General features: G+C 39.5%; 2 protein-coding genes across 6 annotated transcripts in view; one reads left to right on the plus strand and one right to left on the minus strand.

The window, feature by feature from the left end:
* The window catches only part of LOC140734725 (ankyrin repeat and SOCS box protein 15-like), a 120,479-nt gene that overhangs the window by 70,451 nt on the left and 36,472 nt on the right, over positions 1–13,556 (minus strand). The gene's annotated exons all lie outside the window — the stretch shown is intronic.
* Positions 1–13,556, plus strand: part of iqub (IQ motif and ubiquitin domain containing) — a 60,250-nt gene that overhangs the window by 22,043 nt on the left and 24,651 nt on the right. For all 4 annotated transcript variants that reach the window (XM_073059103.1, XM_073059106.1, XM_073059104.1 and 1 more), the window contains 3 exons: positions 1,238–1,363; positions 10,531–10,662; positions 11,104–11,238. In XM_073059103.1, coding sequence (XP_072915204.1) covers positions 1,238–1,363; positions 10,531–10,662; positions 11,104–11,238 — 393 coding nt within the window. The remainder of the gene's footprint in view (positions 1–1,237; positions 1,364–10,530; positions 10,663–11,103; positions 11,239–13,556) is intronic.

The raw sequence follows: 13,556 nt of genomic DNA on the forward strand, positions 1-13,556 counted from the left end.
ATGGTAACAGCAAATGTTCTTATCTTGGAGGCTAAAGATGTCAGTTTTGCCTGAAGCTCTGTACCGCTATGCAAGTATTCACTGGAAAATTCACTAAAGCTCTTCAGTGGCATAGGTGGAAATCTAATTTTTACCTTCCTGGGGACAATTTCCAGAAAAAGCTTTCTATTGTTGGCTCTCCACAGTTTGATCAAAATATGATAATACTTAGATGATATATGGAAATTGAAGCACTCAAGAAGGTACAGAGGGAGTGAGCAGACTGAGCCTTGGCATTTATTCAAATGAGCACTTTAAATACTTTGAGAAATGCAGGTATGATTGAAGCTTGTACAATACTGCAAGGATTGGTCTTTATGTAGTTTTATACAGATTTAGGCATATTTCCAAATGGCAAGATGGAAGCCATTTGAACTGAGTCCATGCTGCCTCTCAGTGCTCTCCCCCAGTCATTTCTCTACAACCTGTTCTGTCTTACATACTGTCCACTGATTTTCCTGTCACCCACATACACCAGAAGTTTTTTTTTTGTGTGCCATACTCTGCCAGAGCTTCGGCGACCACGTTTTTTTCAAGTGGTTGTCTTGGAGGAAAGATTCTGTGAGTGGTTCCCCACGTCCTTCTCACAGTGCAGTTTTTTTTCATGAGACCGAGTTGCAAGCTCGACACGCAACCCGGCATGGTTGGAAAAGGTTCCCGGAAACGGCCTGACTGGATTCGAACTTGGGAACCTTCACTCCAGAGTCCGGGACTGATGTCACTGCACCACCAGCTGGCAGAAGCATTTTACAATTGATAGTTAACTTACCAGCATGTTTTTGAGACATGGGAGGAATCTGGAACACCAAGGGGAAACTGGAAGGGTCATAGGGAGGATCTGAAAACTCCACAGCATCAGAGGTTAGGGTCAATCTTATTCATTAGACATGTGCGGCAACAGCTTTAAATTTTGTGTCATTGTTGCTCCCTTATTTATTTATTTGAGACAAATAGTGATGATGGGAGAAGATGTTACCTGAATTGTGATTTGATGGGCTCTGATAGGTTTTACTTTAGTTTTTAATGAATTATGAATTTATTTATTGGTATGAGCACAGAAAAGCATTGTATCTTGGTTTACTGTTTTTGTTCATATTACACAAATAAATTACACCAGCAACAATAAGGTTTATTTTTCTTTGTTAATTTTTATTAAAATTATTATTTTCTCACTCATTTTACATTGTGATGTGTCCAGCAATTGAACCTTCTTTAACTTGTGAGGAACTGAAGAAAAAGCTAGAAGCACAGATCCAAGCTATTGAAGAAGTGCATGGTAAAATTGAACCAGCAGTGAGCGAGTCACCAGTTTCCCAAACAAAAGGTAAAGCTGATTCTTATGATGGGCCTTGGCCCAAAACATCGACTGTTGATTTCCATTCATTGATGTTGCCTGACCTACTGAGTTCCTCCAGCATTTTGTGTGTTGTAAAGTTGATAACTACAAGTTTGAATCTGACACCTGACCCGATTCATTTCCCAATACCAGATCAAGTACAGCCTCTCCTCTTGTAGGCTTATCTACATAATGTGTCAAGAAACTTTCTTGAACATACTCCACCCCATCTAAACCCCTTGCTCTAGGGAGGTGCCAATCGATATTTGGGAAATTAAGATCTCCCACCACAACAACCCTGTTACTATTACACCTTTACAGAATCTATAAACATGCATTTTTGATATTAGCAAAATCATTGGGCATGAATCAAATAATTTTCTGAAATGCCCATTGAAAATTAAGTTTTCAAGCATAATTGAATTGGTGATCTGTCCCTAAGGCTAAGTTGCATTCTGATGATTGCAAATGTCTTGGACTGACACTAAAGTCTCAGGTCATGACTATTTAAGGAATAAGTGAGCTGAGTTTGAGTTAGTGAGGCAATGTATACTCAGTGGCCACTTCGTTAGGTACACCTGTTTGCTAATGCGGATATTTAATCTGCCAATCATGTGGCAGGAACTCAATGCATAAAAGCATGCAGACACGGTCAAGAGTTTCAGTTGTTGAAACCTGATTTCGGTGTCTTTGACCATGGAATGATTGTTGCTGCCAGAACAGCTGGTGTGTGTATCTCTGAAACTGTTGATCTCTTGAGAATTTCACGCACAACAGTATTTCAAGTTTACAGAAAATGGTGCAAAAAGTCAATAAAAAAGCCAGTGAATGGCAGTTCTATGGGTGAAAACACCTTGTTCATGAGAGAGGAGAGGAGGAGAGTGACCATACTGGTTCAAGCTGACAGGAAGGTGACAGTATTTCAAATTACCATGCACTGGAACAGTGGTGTGCAGAACAGCATCTTTTTATGCACAACTTACCGCATTTTGAAGCGGATGAGCTACAGCAGCAGATGACTACAAACATACTTTTAGTGGCTGCTTTATTAGGTCCAAGAAGAACCTAATTAAAATGTCCATGCTTGTGTATTTGATATTTCAGTAATATTTGAATAATCTTGTATATATATTGTTTGATTAAACATTCTTGTTTGATTTAATAATTCATTATGGGTTATATGTATAAATACGTGAACTGCATGTATCATCATGCTACCACCTGATACATGCATGCCTCACTTGAAATAAACACCAAGTTACACTCACATTTTGGATTCCCTTGTCTTCCTTTGAATTAGTTTAATGTGTTGAAGTTACAAAACATAATAGTGGTGTGAGGTATTTTTAAAACAAACCTGAGATGGCTACCGATCTGTTGAAAGGCAGGGAGATGTTAGAGTTAAAAAAAAGTGCAGTGAGAAATGGTCAGTAAAAAAATAGTGCAGCACAGCATGTGCAGAGACAGTTGACTTTAAAACAAAAGGCAGAAAATGGAAGAATTCAGGGTTCGTAAACAGTAAGTGCCAGGTAATAATAATCATAAATAAAAAGAACAAGAATGTCTGCTCACATTGGAAAGATTAATTCGTTTGACTACATAACCTGCAATTGACACATGTATACTGAGCTAATTGTACCATATTTTGGAGGAAATGAAATAACCAATGATAAACAAGTACCAATTTTGCTGAGTGCATTGGGTTCAAAAGCATACAGATAGCTTCAATGTTTGACTGCTCAAACCAAACCAGCAGACGTAAGCTTTGCTGACTATTGTGAAAGTAAGCAACAATATTCAGACATTGTTGAATGCAAAACACTTCAGGTTTCACAAGTGGAATCAAAAGGAAGATGCTTTCCATTCCCTTCCAGCGTGTGTGGCTGAATTGAAGAGATTGTCATGGTCACTTTCATGGTGAGCTTAATGATGGACTGAGAGATTGTTTAGTTTGTGGAATTTTACAAGAAAGCCTTCAAAAAGAGCTCCTAATGGAAGCACAACTCACATTAAAAAGAGCAGTTAAAATTCCTGTATCAATGGATACAGCAGGCAGAGATGCAATTGAGTTGCAGTCAGGAATGAAATTAAGCATGAACAAAATGGCAACGTCTAAAGAGAAACCAGCCTGGCCGAACAAATGGTGTTACCATTGTGACAGGGGCTCACATTCACCAGACCAAGGCAGATGTAAAGGTGAAACTTGCAGAAAATGCAACAAAGTAAGAAACATACAAAGAACATGTCAGGCAGACAAAACTATATAGTCTGCAGTGAGAAGAGAAAAAGATAAAAAGTCAAGTTGCAGTTTCAAAAAGAGTACTCATCTGCATGCTGGAGATGAAAAAATCTGATAATGATAAGAGTGACAGAACTGGATAGTTTTAAGATTTACAATGTGAAAGCTAACAACAGACAAGCTTTATGGCTTGCAGCAGAAGTAAATGGCAAATTAATTAAAATAGAATGGACACTGGCTGCATTGTTTCAGTCATTCCAGAAAAAGAGTTTGACCAACATTTCAAAGATATTGAAATAAAGCCTACAGATATCCAACTAAGAATTTATACTGGAGAAAAGATAACTCCTATGGAAATGATATCCATAACAGTGAAATACAACAACCAACAAGCCACATTGAGCTTGTAAGTGGTACAAACACGAGGACCAGCATTGTGGGGTTAAGATTGCCTGAAACAACTACAACTGGATTGGAGATCCATCCACTGTTTGCATGCCACATCCCCTGTAAGAAAGCAAGTTAAGAATGGTACTGGATGATGTCACAGCAGAGTTCAAGGATGACATTGGAACACTGAAACATATCAAGGATAAAATAATGTTAAATGAAAATGCAATACCAAGGTTTTGCAAAGCACATCTATTTCCTCATACCATCCATGATAAAGTGGCTAGAGAGCTAGATCGCATGTCGGCTGAAGGAATTCTTTCCAAGGTTGAGAGGAGCTCACAGGTAATGCCAGTAGCCCAATAGCCTGGAAGAATCAGTCTGTCAGCATCTGTGGCGATTTTGAGGTCACCACCAACCCAGTACTGAAAGTAGATGAATACCCTCTGCCAGGATAGAGAATATCTTTGCAAACATTTCTGGAGGGAAACACTTAAGCAAAATGGGCTTGGCTGTGGCCTACCTATAGATGGAGATGGAAGAAGAGTCCAAAGTGTTTCTCACCATAAGCACTTACAAAGGGCTTTGCAAAAAATAATAGGCTTATTTTTGGAGCAGCATTTGCATCTGCACTCTGACAGAAAGCTATGGACCAGGTGCTGCAAGGCTGCCCAAGCTCTCAGGGTTACCTGTGTGACATCATTTTTACCAGTAAGAATGACAAGGAACTTCTCCAAAACTTCGACAGTGTTAAAAAGATTAGAAGATTATGGGGTCAGAGCATGATGCGACAAGTATGAATGCTTTAAACCAAGCACCACTTAACTGTGGTTACACTATTGACACACAAGGATTACACAAGTGTGCTGAGAAAATTCAAGCAGCGCTGGATGTCCCAAGGCTAAAGAACATGTCACAGTTGTGGTCCTTTTTAGGATCTGCCTGCTACTATAACATGTTCTTGCCAAACCTGGCTACTGTGCTACACTCCTTGAATTCATCACTGAAGATTGGAAAGAAATGGCAGTGGACAAAGTAGTGCGAATGGTATTCATAAAAGTGAAGAAAATGGTGACATCAGACACTGTACTCACACATTATGAACCACATTTGGCCAGTAAAACTTGCCTTAAGGTATAGATGCAGTCATGTCACATGTTACGAGTGATGGAAGTGCAGAGAAAAATCACATACAAGTTGACAGAGAGTCCTTGAGTCTGGTTTGGAGAGTAATACGTTTTGACCAGTACTTGTATGGGAGATCTTTGTATATTGATCATCAACCACTAGTGTCCACTTTAATCCACAGGAAGATTTTTCACTAACAGCAGCAGAGATGGGCTCTGTCTCATGGAGGGCACAATTACAAGATTTAATTCAAAAGGATGACTAATCATGGAAATGCTGATGGATTATTCTGTTTACCCTTGGAAAAGGAAGTACTGGAAAAATTACTAAGAAAAGATGCTCCTTTTGACATATTCCCACTAACTCAAATCGAAAGTCTCCGTATTACAGCAGAGATAATGCAAAGGGAAACCAGGAAGGACCCCACACTGTCTCAGATCTACATGGCCACCCAAAATGGCTTGAATATGCAGCAGAAACTCTACTTCCCCCATTTTTTGTCAGGACAGAGATGAACTTACTCTTGATGGAGGTTACTTTATGTGGGGATTGTGAGTTGCCTCATCCAAGCTGAGAGCTAAAGTATGGGAGAAGCTACATGCCAGTCATCTAGGCATGATCAAAATGAAAGCGTTGGCTTGACGCTTTGTCGGGTGGTTTGGGATAGATCAGCAGATTGTGCAGCTTGCATGCACTATGTGGGATGCCAACACGTCCAGAAGATGCCAAGAGCAGTGCCTCTCTGTACCTGGGAATGGCTTGGCTTGCTATGCACTGACAGAGGATTTATGTGGATTTTGCTGGACCATTCATGGCCACAGATTTCTTGGTAGTAGTGGATGCAGCTAAAAAATGGCCAGTAGGGTCCCCAATAGCCTCCACTACAACCTTGCACACTTTTGATGTGTTAAGAAGCCTCTTTGCAAGGAATGGTGTTTCAGGACACTTAGTCAGTGACAATGTACCTTAGTATGTGGTGGAACAGTTTTAGTCATTCTTAAAAATGAATAGAATAAGGCATACTATATCTGCACCTTACCACCCAGCTACAAATGGACTGGCATAAAGGTTTATCCGAAGTCTATAGAATGCACTGCAAGCAGTGTTAGCAGAACACTACACTGACACTGAATCAAAAGCTCACCAATTTCCTCCCTGCATATCACAATGCAGCACACTCCACAACCAACAATTCATCAGCCATGCTGTTCCTAGGTTGTCCCTTGTAGTCACACTTGGATTTGCTCAAACCCAGTCTCAGAAGGAGTGTGCAGGACAAACAGCTAAGACAAATTTAAGGCTCCTCAAACAAGGAGATTTGATGTTTCACTCCTGGACAAACAGACAGACAGACATACTTTATTGATCCCGAGGGAAATTGGGTTTCGTTACAGTCGCACCAACCAAGAATAGTGTAGAAATATAGCAATATAAAACCATAAATAATTAAATAATAATAAGTAAATTATGCCAAGTGGAAATTAGTCCAGGGCAAGCCTATTGGCTCAGGGTGTCTGACACTCCTAGGGAGGAATTGTAAAGTTTGATGGCCACAGGTAGGAATGACTTACTATGACGTTCAGTGTTGCATCTCCGTGGAATGAGTCTCTGGCTGAATGTACTCCTGTGCCTAACCAGTACATTATGGAGTGGATGGGAGTCACTGTTCAAAATGGCATGCAACTTGGTCAGCATCCTCTTTTCAGACACCACCGTCAGAGAGTCCAGTTCCGCCCCCACAACATCACTGGCCTTACAAATGAGTTTCTTGATTCCGTTGGTGTCTGCTACCCTCAGCCTGCTGCCCCAGCACACAACAACAAACATGATAGCACTGGCCACTACAGCCTTGTAGAACATCCTCAGCATCGTCCGGCAGATGTTAAAGGACCTCAGTCTCCTCAGGAAGTAGAGACTGCTCTGACCCTTCTTGTAGACAGCCTCAGTGTTCTTTGACCAGTCCAGTTTATTGTCAATTCATATCCCCAGGTATTTGTAATCCTCCACCATGTCCACACTGACCCCTTGGATGGAAACAGGGGTCACTGATGCCTTAGCCCTCCTCAGGTCCACCACCAGCTACTTAGTCTTTTTCACATTAAGCTGCAGATGATTCTGCTCACAACATGTGACAAAGTTTCCCACCGTAGCCCTGTACTCAGACTCATCTCCCTTGCTGATGCATCCAACTATGGCAGAGTCATCAGAGAACTTCTGAAGATGGCAAGACTCTGTGCAATAGTTGAAGTCCGAGGTGTAGATGGTGTAGAGAAAGGGAGACAGGACAGTCCCCTGTGGAGCCCCAGTGCTGCTGACCACTCTGTCTGACACACAGTGTTGCAAGCGCACGTACTGTGGTCTGCCAGTCAGGTAATCAATAATCCATGACACCAGGGAAGCATCCACCTGCATCACTGTCAGCTTCTCACCCAGCAGAGCAGGGCAGATGGTGTTGAACGCACTGGAGAAGTCAAAAAACATGACCCTCACAGTACTCGCCTGCTTGTCCAGGTGGGCAAGACCTGGCAAAGGACTACAGAGGTGATCAAAAGTGGGTGCTCGGAAAGATTAAGATCAGAACTGGAGATTACACCTGATACCATCTGGAAATGACAGATCAATCATCGGAGGAGGGCTGAGCCAATTGTTAGAGAACAAAGGTGGCTACTACTGTCAGAATCACTTCCTGCACTCTCTGAGTCAACTCCTGCAACCACCATAGAGGAGGCCTCAGAACCTGAGATTGTTTCACAGCCAGAAGTCTCACCTACCAAACAGAGTGATTCTCCTTGTCTGGAAAAATGTTACCCAACAAGAGTAAGAAATCCTGCAAAGCAATTAAATCTTTAGGCCCGAATGGGATGATTTAAAAATTGACTATGCTGTGCTGTAGATGTCAGTATATAAGTTTAATTACACAGTATAATACAATGTGTACATAGTTGAGATGCATTCTGTATTGAGTTGGAGTATATAGCTAAGCAGGGAGAAGTGTGTATTTAATATTTATTTAATATTTCAGCGATAGTTGAGTAATCTTGTGTGTGTGTGTATAGATTAAGCTTTCTTGTTCATTAAAATAATTCATTATGGGTTATATGTATAAAAAACATGAAATGCTTTTGCCATCAAGCTACCACGTGATACATGCACACCTAACTCAAAGTAAGCACAAAGTTAGACTCATATTTCAGACTCCTGTGTCTTCCTTTAAATTGGTTTAATGTTTTGAAGTTACAAAATATAACAGTCATGGTGTGTATTTTTTCTTATTTACCAACAAGCAAAGTAGTCCTAATCATTGCTGTCAGTCTAATCAGTGCAGTATTAATCCAACTCTCACCCCAATATATCTCCTTATGCTCTAGTTTCACCTGTCCCGCTATACCCCATTTTATTGATTTACAAGTAGCGATTTGGTTCTTAGTGGCAGTGCACAGAGAAACAGTAGCTTTCTTCATCCACTCCCTGCGAAAGCATGTTGGACCTTATCTCTTAAAGTAGTGGTTCCCAATTTTTTTATATTATAGAGCCTTTCCATTAATTGAGGGGTCTGTGGACCCCAGGTGGGGAACTCCTGTCTCGACGAAAGTTAATCAGAACAATGATTCCTTAAGGCAGTCTTTCTCAACCTTTCTACCCTCGATGAACCCTTGAAATAATGTTCGGGTCTCAGGGAACCCCTGTGTAAAAATTATTATATCTACAGCTCACAGTACATAGCATGATCAGTAGGTTGTAGATATAAAAGTCTAAAAATAATTGTCAATGCTCTTCTGAGTAGAGAATGAATTTTAAGCCAACCTTTCTTGAAAAAAGTAACAGGTAGTTAAGCTTAGCTTACCTTTCTTGAAATTAATCTCTTTCTTTCTGTTTCATAAATTTTAAAAACTCATAAGGCAAACATAATAAATTTCTGTTAACTAACTAGCTTAAGCCAAATTGGGATTTAATTTTTCTAAAGGTAGGCTCAGTAGATTTAATTTAAATTAAGGTTGTAAACTGTTTTTAATTAAAAGCTTTATTGAGATTCCAACAACTGTTGTCATATGGCTGTGATTTGCAGTTAAGTGTCTTTTCAGTTTTGCTGGAGCCATTGCTGTATTTGTAAGTTATTTACCACAGACTAGGTATACTGAAGTAGGGGTTAATAAATTTTTTTAAAATGGCATAATAAATAACTAACCGAGAAAACCACAAAAAATACAAACACTTCAGAATACAATTCACATCTAACCTACACAATCCACCAAAACGGCAGGCCAACAGCTGAGTCATGGAATGTAAAAAATCATTCTTTATAATCAAAATTTCCCTCTAATTTTCTACTACACTGGTAGAGTTTGTTCACTCCCATAAGTCTGTCGTCAGTGTGTAAGGGGAGGTTGGGGGAGGTTATTCAGGACAGACATCACAGCCCAGGTTGGCAAGTCCATTCAGTGCTTGGAAAAGGCACCACGGTCCTCATCAGCCTATCGCACTTCCTTCCGTGCAATACAATGCTCATCGTCAGCCTACTATCCTACACTCCATGCAATGCAGTGCTCACCAATTATCAATGCTCTCCCCTATCTTGTAATATACACTGAGAATAAACATGGTCCTACTGCACACTGCCATACCGTGCTGAGAGAACTCTAGTGAAATTGTTAACGGGACTGGTTGGTCACTGCCCATCACTGTGATTGCTAGTGTCATGCGAAGTTAAAAAAACAGATGATTTATTTCTATTACCATCTCTCGTGGAATACCAGTGACCTCTCGCAGAACCCCAGTTGAGAAACTCTGCCTTAAAGTAACAATGTCATACTTTTGCTCTTGTCTTGTCACCTTTAATTTGGCACATGGGTAATAATTATGTAAGATGTTTAAAATGTAATGGGTAGTCAAAGGGACTTGATACCTTCTTGAGCAAAAATGATGACTTGATTGCCACCCTTAACCATCCAATGGTTGTAGTGTGTATTATCTACAAAAATGCCCAGTGATTATTTGCCAAGGCCACTCCAAGTGCGCCTTTCAAATGTGTGATAACAGTATCTTGAAGGCAATACAGTATATTGTCATTTCTTCATTGTCACCAGATGCAGTTTGGGAACACGCTATTCAGCAACATGATTAGAAAAACTGCTATGGTTCAAGAACTTGCCTCACCAGTATCTTCTCAGAGTCAACTAAGAATTTGCAAAAGATTCTGGCCTTGCCAATTACACTCATGTTCCTGGTCTCAATGAATAAATATTAACAATAAGGCATTTCTTATTATTATCAGTAATAATTATTTATACTTGTAAAACCAAATCTTAGAATTGTTATGAAGAATCTTTCAAAAAGACGCTGTAAATCAGAAAGAGGCCAATGGAAACTTAATGATTTACTTTTTTTTTTCCTCATTTAGCTACTGAATGTTTGCTTTTACAAACACCTGAGACTGTTGCTGATAGAGACATAAAGAAAAGATCCACATTAAAGTCATATCCTGCTCCACCAAAGACCCCATCACCAGACTTTGCCAGTAGTACAGCCACAGGTAACATGTTAGACTTAATAACTTTCAGTTGAGTCTTTGTTACTGAGTGTAGTCCAACTAATTTGTCAGGAGAATTAAAGCTTTTTTTCAGAACTTTCCAGTATTATGCAAAGCAATTGTATGTAATTATTTATAATATGCACGTTGCTTCTGGATATTTGTATATTAGTGATACTACACACTAGTAATGTGTTTTTGTAGTAGTCAAAACTGTAGGGAAGCATACTGTAAGAATATTGGATTCTACAAATGCACTCTTTTGGTTAATTTAATTCTGGCATAAAATCTTTTTTTAAACTTGACTAGATTTTGGAAGGGGTTTATTTTAGCATTATATACCAGCTGATAATTTAATATTTTTGCCTTACCATATCTAATTGAATACTGTTCTGTCTTTCAACTACTGTGAAAACTAATTTATTGTATTGCTTTTTAATGCAGTTAAAGTTGCTTTGCTCCCTTCTGATGATGTGATGACAGTGGCATTACCGATCTGCTTTACAATAGGGAAGCTAAAATCACGATTTGGAAGACAATTGAAATTACCTACACAAGTGTTGCAAGTAACGTGTGATGGTAAGACTGAAACAATAAAATATTCCTGTGATAATATATGTAAAAACAATTATATATGTTTGACAATTGGTGAAAAGCTGTTCTCTAAAATATATAGCATCTTTTTTTTATATAGTAATCACCTCTTTTGCCTGTCTGCTTTAATGCTTATTTACATCAGCTAGTTTAATCCTACTCCATTCAGCTGCTATCAATCTTTGCAGGTACTACCATTTTTGAGACTTCCCATTGGCTTTGCTGCAATATGTCCTCTCATCACAACCTCACTTGAAGCCAAACCTTTCATTTTCATGCCTTTGCTGGGTTATTGTTGTACTGGTGAAGAAAACTTGAATGTTTTAAAAACTTAAACTCCCGCTAAAATGTTGTTTCAAAATATCAACATTCCCCTATTTGAATACTTATTGCTTGATGGCACATTCCTGAAAAAAGAAATTAAGATCATACCTGTCAAATTAAAAGCCCTGTTTTGCAGATTGATGCCTTTTGAAGAAAGGACATCAGCTAACAGTTCTGATCTTGGTGACACAATTATGTTAGGTGTTTGACAGTACCAATAATGACCCAGAATTTCCTTGTGGTAGCTTGCCAACCATGCCTGTTGCTCACCCACTGACTTTCTAACCAGTTTCCTATTTACTGTCAATCCTGAACAATTTCTTGTGTCTCCACTGTTAAATAGCTTGATTATTTGTGGATGTCCTTGACAGATTCATAGACATTCAAAATTAAAACAAATTCTAGCAATTAAAATTGTTAAAAATTAAAACTTAAAAAGACTAATATTTTAAAGTTACATATTTCAGATAAATTATATGAAGCTTTCCTCACTTCCTAATGGTCATTTCTCTCCATTTAAACTTGGAATTTCACTTTAGGGATCGGATCTCAATTCAATTCAGGTTTAATTGTCATTCAGCCACACATGAATACTCACGAATACAACCAAATGAGACAGCGTTATTCTGGGACCAAGTTGCAAAGCACAATACCAACAGTTACACACAACATAGTGTACACATACCACATACAAGGTATTAAGCACATGTAAGATATCAGTAAAATACAGCCACACAAAAAAATAGTCCAGACATTGAGTTCGTGAATGCTGTAGAAATCTGCAGTCAACCACAATACAGCTTCTGCCAAGCAAATACGGGGTGGGGGGGGGGTGGGCAGCACCAACAGCAGCTTGGACGCCATGCCACACCGCCCCCAGTAAAGTGCACTGGCTTCAAAGCCTCTAGCCGTTATTAACAGGCGATATTGCGGCTTGAGGCCTACTCCTCGCTATGACCGAGGCTATGCAGCTCCCCTGCTGTACACTAATAAATCAGTGAATCGGACTTGCAGCATTCTACATTAACAATGTCCAAAAGGGTCTTATGATCACAAAAAAAGTGACTAAGGCAGTGATTGTCTATTGGACTGCATGCCTCCTTAATGCGCCAACTCTTCTGAAGCCTCTCTGATGCAAGCAGCCATATGATCTGCATCAAGTCCAGCTTCTTATGTTTCTCCATCAACAAGCAACTCACTGATGGAGTAGACCTGCAGTTCTTTAAGTTCTTAATATCTAGTAGGATCTTACGATCATAAAAAATAGATTTAAGAAGGACCCTTTGTTGACTCTGTAGAAGCCACTACAATCGAAAGCACCGCCATCTTACCGGAATAACGAACTGCAATTTCATTGGATCTGATCTTGCTGGCTACTGCCAACACTCAGTTATTGAAACTGCAGGAGTCCTGATGAAGGATCTTAACTTGAAAAGTCAACCATTCCTTGGCCTTCCTTTGATCCACTGAGATTCTCTGGTAGCTTTTTTTTTGCTCCAGATTCTAACATCTGCAATTTCTCGTGTCTCCACCAACGACTATATTGTCATCTAATGCAGAAGTCCCAGACCAATTGACAGACTCAGAATGGAATTACAAGCAAGGATCTCAGAGCTGATTTCGCAGCATAATTCTGGGAAATTCTAACAAGACTAAGCCTTGTCTGGAATGGCATCAGAATATAATTACAGATTCCGTACCCTATGTATGTCAGAAAGTATTGGACTTGTGGCATGTGCACATTATTCCAGGACAAATCTCTTTCTAAGCCAAAGTTGCATTTTGTTGCAAAGGTGTTGGAGGGCTGCTGGCTGAACAACGCTTCTATGCATAATCTGTCCTGATTTGTGATGAAGTAGAATTCAAAATAATTATTTGCTCAAATTTGGGGTGACTACCCTTGATTTGCAGTTTAGAGATTTGAAACCTTTGAGTTTATTCTTGTATGGCTTGATACTGGATAAATATTGATTAAATGC

Source organism: Hemitrygon akajei, chromosome 10, assembly GCF_048418815.1.
Source record: "Hemitrygon akajei chromosome 10, sHemAka1.3, whole genome shotgun sequence".
Taxonomy (NCBI): Eukaryota; Metazoa; Chordata; class Chondrichthyes; order Myliobatiformes; family Dasyatidae; genus Hemitrygon; species Hemitrygon akajei.